This window comes from Argopecten irradians, chromosome 9, assembly GCF_041381155.1.
Source record: "Argopecten irradians isolate NY chromosome 9, Ai_NY, whole genome shotgun sequence".
NCBI classification, from domain to species: Eukaryota; Metazoa; Mollusca; class Bivalvia; order Pectinida; family Pectinidae; genus Argopecten; species Argopecten irradians.
In genome coordinates, this window is record NC_091142.1 from 7,708,811 (window position 1) to 7,718,059 (window position 9,249).

A 9,249-nucleotide genomic window follows, 5' to 3' on the forward strand; every position below is an offset into this window, starting at 1 on the left:
AAAAGCCTTGCAAATACGTCACTTCCGCTTTTCACAGCGTTGCACTGGAGGTCACGAAGTAGGACTCAGAAGTACTTTCATCATGTAATGTTGCATTTTTATGAATAATTGGTTTAATATCATCCCTTGTGCCTATTTGTATTGTATAAATTATTAATTTATTTGAATTTTAGTTTAGGAGGTCTGTAACGATTTTGTGCTGGAGTTACTTCCCCTTAACACTACAGTTAGGCTAATGTTCATGTACTAGGTCATCAGGGATAAAATGACATTTTTGGTTACCAAAAACGAAGGGAAAATGGCCATTACACAAATTTCAAAATGTGTGGAAAAAAATGTCATTTGGGCCCTTAAAACTTTCAAAGAAAGTGATCTTATTAGGCTAGGCCTAGCAGATCTTCTACAATGTATGGTCTTTATACAGAGGTGATCACTTTGAACAGTACTCGAGGTAGAGGTTTAAATAAATTAAAATATTTGTTATGTCGGGTTTGACTGTAAATATGCACACATTTTTGTCAATACTTTATTAAAGTGAATAGTCGGGCAAAGAAAACCAGTTAAATGCGTTCATTGGCCTTCCAAAAGTTCTCACATATTAATACGACGGTCAAGTTCTGCTTATAGTTTCCCAGTTCTGACCATTAAAGTAAAGAAAAGTTGAAATGCATTGAAAGCGAGGCTGCGTGGAAATGTAACCACGGACATAGTGAGCCGTGGAGGACGTTTTAGAATTTCCATACTTTAAATTAATTTCTTCGTACGCAGACAAATTTTGACGAGAGATTTTATTTTTTCCATTTCATAAGAAATTATACTGGATAAATTCACAAAATATTTTGTTATATGGGTTTAGCCTGTCCTTGCACACGATTTGTTCAATTAATTAAATTGTGTAAGAAATATACTGTAATTGACAGTTACTTACCCAGCTCTTGTCTAATCTGGACAGATCTACCTGTCTAATCTGACACATTGAAAAACATTTTCCTTCACATTTTATAATAATTAAAACCTGTACAGTATATTAAAAAAACCCACCTAGCAATAACGACCCAATGGGTTGGGCCCAATGATGCACAGTTTTGAAATTTACAGCTTAAACAGTGTACATGTAGTTATAATTGAAATAATAAAAGCTAGGCCTAACACTCTCACACTGACGCTCACAATACTTTCATCCCTCATGCAGTAAATTGAATGGTCCTAGGCCTATGGTTTGCAGTGATTTTAAACCTTTGATAATTTGATGTTGACAGGGCTCAAATTTCAGGCTGTTTTACTTGCTTTTTGCAAGCAGATATATACCAGAATAGCAAGTGAAAAAATATGCACTTACTTATTTTAGCAAGTGGGTTTTATGGGGGACAAGTGTAAAAAATAACATAATGATCGGGAAAAAATGTTTTAATGGAAAATATGGCGACAGTTCTTAATAGAATATTGTTGATATATCTTAATACACCTCGCATCATCATGCAAAAATAAATGATTTTATGTATAACAAAACTGTAATTTGAATACAAATATTTAATTATAAGTAAAAAGATATTTTAGCAAGAACAAATTCAGGGAAAAATATGAGAAAAAAAAGTAGCCTTGGTTGAGTATATTATATGTTTGCTTTTTGATAGTGAATACCAGTTGTTCCCATATTAATTTCACGTGGATAAGTTTATTGAACCTATATACATATGTTGTTTATGTGAGATAACAAAGCTTTTATTTCAGCATGGATGATATACACCAACAATGGATGGAAAAGTCGTTCGAGTATGCAGCAGACGCCTTAAATTGTCAGGAAGTGCCAGTAGGCTGTATACTAGTCTACAAAGGACAGCAAGTCATAGGTGTTGGTAGGAACGAGGTAAATGAGACCAAGAATGCTTCAAGACATGCAGAAATAGTTGCCATTGACCAGGTGCTCTCGTGGTGTGACGGCCATGATTTGAAGGCGAATGAAGTTTTTGGACAGACCGTGCTCTATGTTACTGTTGAGCCATGTGTGATGTGTGCGGGCGCTCTCCGACAGGTTGGCGTCCCCCTGGTGGTATATGGCTGTGCCAACGAGCGGTTTGGTGGGTGTGGCTCCGTTTTGTCCGTCAATAAAGATGAGTTACCTGCCCTTGGACCAAGCTTTCAGTGCATCAGTGATGTGATGGGGGAGAGAGCCGTTGCCATGCTGAAAGACTTTTACAGACTGGAAAATGCCAACGCACCTGAAGGAAAAAGGAAACTCAAAAACACTGCAGATTAAATTTATGTTCACCCAACTTGACTTTTTATTTTATGCTCAAATGAACAGATGCAACAAGGATCAGTTTTAGATGGATGTTGGGAGGAGAATTCTTCTTTGTGTTGTTATGAAATTATTAGAACTTTGAAAAAATGTTCAACAAATGCAAGTTGGTTACCATCTAGTGTTTAAGTAATTTACATTACTTTGTAGATAAGGATTTCCAGGAATTTGGATTTATTTGCAAAACAAAATGATGTGAAAAAGGGGAGATAACTTGCCCTGCCTGAACAATAAAATTTGTCACTCTTACTGGAAGGACATTGGGAAGTCAGGTATGTATTCATTGACAAAATTATATCGCATATATTTTAGTGACGTTCCTACAATAGTATATGATAGACTGAAAATTCACTTGTACAGAAAGAAATACTTCAAAACACTCCTGTGGAATCTGATGCAATAATATATAATGTGATATCAGTAATGTGTGTATGAGTCTTCAAGTAAAATTTAGTAGAGCATCACAACTATATTTTATCATTCAGAGGAGCAGGCGACGAGTGCTTTTGCTTGGCCATGGATAATTGAAATCATGGTACATTTGTATTTTACTATTTTATTGTATTGAAGAAATGAGAGAAATTCATTTCTTAGACATGTTTCTATTTTGATATTTTCAGGTGAAATATGGCATCTGGGTTCTGGCAGTTTTACTTTGACCACTAGTGTTCAAATGAAGAGCAAATAAGCTAGCCTTTAAACTGACTACTTTGTTTAAAAAATATTCTTTTTTGCCAAGACTATGAAAATGTTTCAAAGGAAATTATTACAAATATGGCGCCCACAGCAATCTGCATTGTGTGTAAAGTCGAGACAGAATCTCAGTGTTGTTAACATGCAAAGCAAATCCATATTGAGACACTACTGTTCATCTACTGGGAGGGAGAAATTGGTGATCCTGGGGTCTGGATGGGGCAGTTATTCTGTTCTCAAATCCATCGACAAGAAGAAGTTTGACGTGGTGGTGGTTAGTCCACGGAACCACTTCCTGTTTACACCACTGCTGGCTAGCACGACTGTCGGAACACTGGAGTTCAGGTATAAAATCATGAATTCACCAAGACTTTCAATCAGATATAGATAATGACAATATTATTTCTATTGGTGATTACACATTTTTTGTATCGTACAATAATCAGGTTGGGGAAAACCATCAACTTGTGTATAATATGCGAACTAGCTTATTATAGTCCAATTAGAGTATATATAGGATTTAAGTCACCGCGAAATGTTGGTTTTCAGTAATTGATCGCCAATCAAGTCAGTCTTGTTATAAATGAATTCAATCATAACCAATTAATTACAGACTATTGAATTTAGTCTTGTTATAAATGAATTCAATCATAACCGATTAATTACAGACCAGTGAATTTGACAATTGGTAATATTTTTCATTATATATAAATATTAGGAGGAGTTTTTGATAAAACATTCTATGTCATTTCAGATCTATAATTGAACCAGTGAGGAACACCGGGTTCCGACAGACCGACCATTTCCATTTGTCCTATGCGCAGAGTTTAGATATGGAGAAGAAGTTAATAACGTGTGAAAGTGTCCTCGACTCGAGCATCAAGTACGATTTAAGTTACGATAAACTTGTTATTGGTGTCGGAGCACTCAGCAACACTTTCAACATCCCGGGAGTCGTAGAGAATTCCTTCTTCTTGAAGGTATGCTTCTGCCTTTTATATATACTGTTTCATTACATCCTGCTCCAATGTTCTTTATTTGCACATTACAGAGTTAACTGCCCTTGCAGGTAGGTATTGATTATGACGTCATGTGTTTGCTAGCGTAACATCATACTTTTGAGAGAGAATGATATGAATTTTGGTCACAATATAATAACATCAACGGATACCTACCTGCAAGGGAGGTAACTCTGTGATGTGTAAAGACGGAATATTATAGCTAGGTTATCAGTTGGCACAGCAAAGAACTGCCTTTAATACCATAAAGGTTACCTTAGCAACTATAAACATAGTTTAAAATCAATTTAGAACTGTTTCTATATTGACCTACAAATACCTACCTATGTAAATCAATATAAATAAGCAACAAATTTCTTTAATATTGCTAATTTAATTGCATTCTAACTATATTATTTAACTACTCTGTAAACTCCATGTGAGCGAAATTATAACAATTAGATTGATTCAATAGAGGACAGAAAAGTGGCCAGAAGTCTGAAGTCTGATAGAATATATCTTGTTAGAAATATGTTTACCGATAGTTATTATATATGTTTTGTTTAAACTTTTAAAAATTCAATTTATTCAACATTTATCTGTACTGGTACATTTAATATTTAATACCAAAGGAAGTTGCCGATGCCAGGAAGATTAGGAATCAGATTCTGTCCAACTTTGAGTTATCTATACAGCCGGGTGTAAATTACGAAGAGGCCAAAAGACTTTTACACTTCGTTATTGTTGGAGGTGGGCCCACAGGTGTGGAATTTGGAGCCGAGTTGTACGACTTTGTGGAACAGGTAACAACAATTTTAACTCATATTAAAATTTCCACAACCTTTCTGAAACAAAAATTGAAAGTTTCTGAAGAAAGACATTAATAACAAGAAAGTACAGTGTATATATTGATAGCCTAAGATGAGGCTACAACACCAAACAATTGCAAGATTTTCTGCGTAAACTTTGTTAACAGTGAAGATTCATTTTGTTGTTTTATTGTCCGGTGTAGTGATATATAAGTCAAATAACTTGTAGTAACTAGGACACCGCCGGAAACATGAGACGATCTGCATTCTGAAAATTACCATTTAATTTATTTTAATTAAATTGTTCAAAAGGTGATGATAAGTGTAATAATTATATTAACAGAAAGCTATTAATTTTGGCAACTCAACAAAATTTTCAATTTCGTTTAACATTCCCATTTTAAAAATTAAAACCAGTTTTGGAAAGGCAGTTGACCTTTAAAAATCAAGGATGTCTTAAAAGCATTGAGATTTGAGGGGATAAATTATTGAAATTAAGTAATTTTGACTATTTCAAATGAATTGTATTCATAAGCTGTCTCTTTTATCGAGGATGTGTCAAGACTTTACAAGCAGAAGCAGTATGAGGTCCGGGTCACTCTAATCGAGTCCAACCAGATCCTTGGTGCGTTTGATGAACGTCTGCGAAAATATGCAGAGAAGAAGATCAAGGAGCGAAACAGATTTACTCTGTTACAGTCAGCTGTCACTGGTAAATATCTGACATTCTTTTTCACACAATTTACTTTTGCTAATTTTGTGATATAAGTAAATGTTTGTCTCCATTAACGAATATAAACATCACTTATATCAATAGGGATTTCCATTAATTGTTTAAATATGCAAAGGTTAATTATAGAGTTATGGCCCTTTATTATAGAAAGTTGGGTTTGGGGTAAATAAGAAGATCTCCTGGACAACAGTTCTTGTTTGAGAAATAAAGCAAGCAAACTTTAACTTATTGAATGTGTCAGTAATATTGTTCAAATTCTGTGATTTACAGAAGTGAGACCTGACAGTGTTGTACTGAAGGATGGTAGTACATTACCTTGTGGTTTAGTGGTCTGGAGCACAGGAGTGGCTCCTAGACCGTTTGTACGATCTCTGGATGTTCCGAAAAACAAACAGGGGCAGGTAGGCTGCTTGGAGTTCTAAAATTATAGGTTCTTAAGGTTTTTAAAGAGCAATTTAGCAGTGATTATTTTTATGGGTCATTTAAAAAAACACTTCCATGGTCACTCAGTATTTAACTTATTCACCACTAAAATTGGGTCTTTTTAAAATTCTTGAGTACAGCTAGCATTTGCGGTGCGCACATAGATTTATCAATAGAAAGAGCTGTCTGATTTAACTCATTTAGCCCTGAAATTTCATAATGGATTGGTCTAGTCTTTGATTTATAAAAGAGCCTACATGTATCTTCATGGGTGAATGAGTTAAAAAGACATCCTTTTTGCCTTTTATAATTTAAATTTAATTCTTTTGACCCTTTCCTTTAATATTGTAGATTTGTTCTCAACTTTTTGATATTTTGGCAGATTCTGACGGACGAGTACCTAAATGTATTAGGTGATTCCACTGGCAGCGTGTTTGCCCTAGGTGACTGTGCGGATGTAGAAACCATGCCCCTTCCATGTACAGCCCAGGTAATAATGACAAGTTCTAAAACATGTTATAAAATTTGGAAGGAAATGATTTTCTTCCCAGATTATGATTTCAAAAAAAAAAAAAAAAAAAAAAACCCAACATTTTTTCAATAAAGAAAAAGTTATTGGTTGATGATAAAAGCAAGTACATATACTAAATGGTCACTTCTCACCATTCACCCCTGAAAATTAATAATGAGCTCTTCTTGGCATTTAACCAGAAGAGTTTAAATGTGTCATCAGGGGTGAATGATAAATGCATTACGGTTGTTTTTGTATAAACTAGATACAGACATAACATCAATTATTTAAACTAAAATAACAGAAACATAATGCTGATTAATATGGTAATTTATATTGTATGCTTATAACTTAGACAGGCTGGACAGGACCAGGTACTTGCATATATAATGCTAACTTAAACCATTCTTAATACAAATATCGTACATTGAAGGTTGCTGAGAGAGAAGGCAGATATTTAGCCCAACAACTTGTAAAAGCAGATCCTAAATCAGAGCCTTTCAAGTTCCAAAGTATGGGAATGTTAGCTTATATTGGCCGGTACCAAGGTCTGACAGATGTACCACAGGTCAAAATGCAAGGTAATATACAATTATTTACCTATTTTCAGGTGGATACGATGGGTAACCAACCCAAAGAATATCAACTTTTATCATTAAATATAGTAATATATATTGTTTATGCTAAAATTAGATACAGTCCAAGTTTACTCGACTATGACTAATAGAATCTTACATGGGCTGTCGAGCTTGCCGTACGCTGACCTGCCAAAATCTCAAATGAAGCTTGTCTACCTGATAGTTCCATATTCAATTAATTTTCTCACATATTTAGAAGATTATTGATGAAATTTCAATCATTACAGGAACGTTTTTATGCGATGAGGTCATGTACAATGTAAACCCTAGGAACAGTGCTTATATTGATGACATAAAATTATTACCAGTATCTAATGATTATCGTAGGATAAATTAAACCTGTGGGAAGAAACTATAGATTCTGATTCCAGTTATATTACAGAGTCCTAAACAGAAATATTAATGTATATATGTCAGAATGCAAATTCTATCTTATGATTTGTATTTTAGGATTCACTTCGTGGTTACTATGGCGATCTGCCTATCTGACTCGACTTGGAAGCTGGAGGCTGAGGATGCAGGTACCTCTGGATTGGCTGAAGACTCTTTTGTATGGACGAGATGTATCCCGATTTGAATGAGCAAATTTCTTATTCAGTGGAAAGTGATTTCTCTATAGACTACCTAGATGTAAATTTATCTCAATTAAAAGTCATTCTTGTATGGATAGGATGTGTTACATTAACTCTTTCACCCCCGAAGTCAGATTTGAGCTCTTCTAATTCAAAGGATGGTTCAGTTCATTATAAATTTTCAGGGGTGAATGTGGTAAAGGACATCTGTCTTGATTAAAGTGATAATTGTTTGCTGGAAAATTATGCACAGAGAATAAGTGACCTGATAACTTCAGATATTTATATTGTATTGATAAGTTAATTACATGTATATGCCGTGAGTATCAGAGCAAGCTTAATTTATTACTTCTCTTGTCAATATATATTCAATCATTCAATTGTATCTAATGATACACTGTATAAGGTAGCTATAGTATAAGGTAGCTATAGTGATGACAATAGGGTAAAATTATTTGTTTGTGACATTACTTGCAAGAGCCTGAATGCATATATAAAGCTGCTGCAATACATCATGAATTTATATTATTTGATTTATTGACCAATCATATGCATTCAAAATCGTGAATTTAATACCATAAAGGTAAGATGACAATTTCAATATTTATATTATAATGTTTAATAGTTACGAATCATGATATCAATTTTTTTCCAACATATGAATAAAATTCTGTAAGAAGATGGTTACTGGTTTATGTTTGAACCATTCATATTTTAAGGCACTTATACTTTATGGAAAATAAATCACTGACCACCATTATATATATAATAATAACAATTGAGCCATAACTTGTCATCGTCATTGTTGTTTGAAGTTTGATGTGCTGATTGGCTGAACGTCGTAACCATGATCATATTCAAGTGTTAGCAAAGTTACAGATCAGATTAATTACAATTTATCCATGACGACTGGTCAGACGTTTTTTTTTTTATCGGCCGACTGTCGACATGACACTGTTAGACATGATGTAATGTTTCAAAGTGTCTCGTTGTACTATTCTCTAACATTGTTGGAGTAGAGAAATGTGTAAGAACTGATTTCAGTCGTTCTTGACTCATAGCTTTATTTTTATTTACATTACATTCTTATTGTCTTGGTTCCTATTACTATTTACTATTGTTCCCGGTGTGAGAAACACTACCTAGTATAGTAGGCACTTATAAATTAGACTAGAATTTTTACTAATACAAATGTATTTTAGTGGTACTTATTATCTTATTTAAGTGCTTTTTGTGTGATTCATTCGTATGATTGCGCTAATTGAATTTTCTGTATGATGCCAAATAAGAGGCATGGAGCCTTAATTTATAATTAATGAGTTCTGATTGATGATGTCAGTCAGGACTGATGTGTGTTACAATTTTAAAATTGACTAAGAAGTCCGGAAAATTCGTAATCCGGACGGTTTAGGCTCGGAACGAAGGTGTCGGGATTATCGAGGGTCCACTGTATAGCATAATAAATGATTAATCATACCAATATCATCACATTTAAAATAAAATTTTGATAAAATAACAACCTCAGGAATTTCCACATGCTTCATCCACTTGACTCCTTTTGGTCCCTGGATGT

The 9,249-nt window shown here is 34.1% G+C and overlaps 2 protein-coding genes across 2 annotated transcripts; both read left to right on the forward strand.

The window, feature by feature from the left end:
* The first annotated feature begins 4 nt into the window (after window positions 1-4).
* Window positions 5-8,087, forward strand: LOC138331292 (uncharacterized). Its single transcript, XM_069278814.1, has 10 exons — window positions 5-84; window positions 2,450-2,571; window positions 2,920-3,337; window positions 3,747-3,972; window positions 4,623-4,793; window positions 5,352-5,511; window positions 5,803-5,933; window positions 6,338-6,445; window positions 6,900-7,047; window positions 7,555-8,087. The coding sequence occupies exons 3-10, from the start codon at window positions 3,042-3,044 to the stop codon at window positions 7,683-7,685; spliced, it is 1,371 nt and encodes a 456-aa protein (XP_069134915.1). The 5' UTR covers window positions 5-84; window positions 2,450-2,571; window positions 2,920-3,041; the 3' UTR covers window positions 7,686-8,087.
* LOC138331370 (tRNA-specific adenosine deaminase 2-like) lies at window positions 1,733-2,257 on the forward strand. Its single transcript, XM_069278941.1, has one exon. The coding sequence runs from the start codon at window positions 1,733-1,735 to the stop codon at window positions 2,255-2,257; it is 525 nt and encodes a 174-aa protein (XP_069135042.1).
* Window positions 8,088-9,249: the final 1,162 nt, after the last annotated feature.

Excerpts from the sequence above, each read along its gene's own strand:
- LOC138331370 (XM_069278941.1), top strand. The coding sequence starts at position 1,733 with ATGGATGATATACACCAACAATGGATGGAAAAGTCGTTCGAGTATGCA.
- LOC138331292 (XM_069278814.1), top strand. The coding sequence starts at position 3,042 with ATGAAAATGTTTCAAAGGAAATTATTACAAATATGGCGCCCACAGCAA. Across the intron at positions 3,973-4,622 it reads AGAATTCCTTCTTCTTGAAG|GAAGTTGCCGATGCCAGGAA; the intron begins GTATGCTTCTGC and ends TTAATACCAAAG. Across the intron at positions 5,512-5,802 it reads GTTACAGTCAGCTGTCACTG|AAGTGAGACCTGACAGTGTT; the intron begins GTAAATATCTGA and ends TGTGATTTACAG.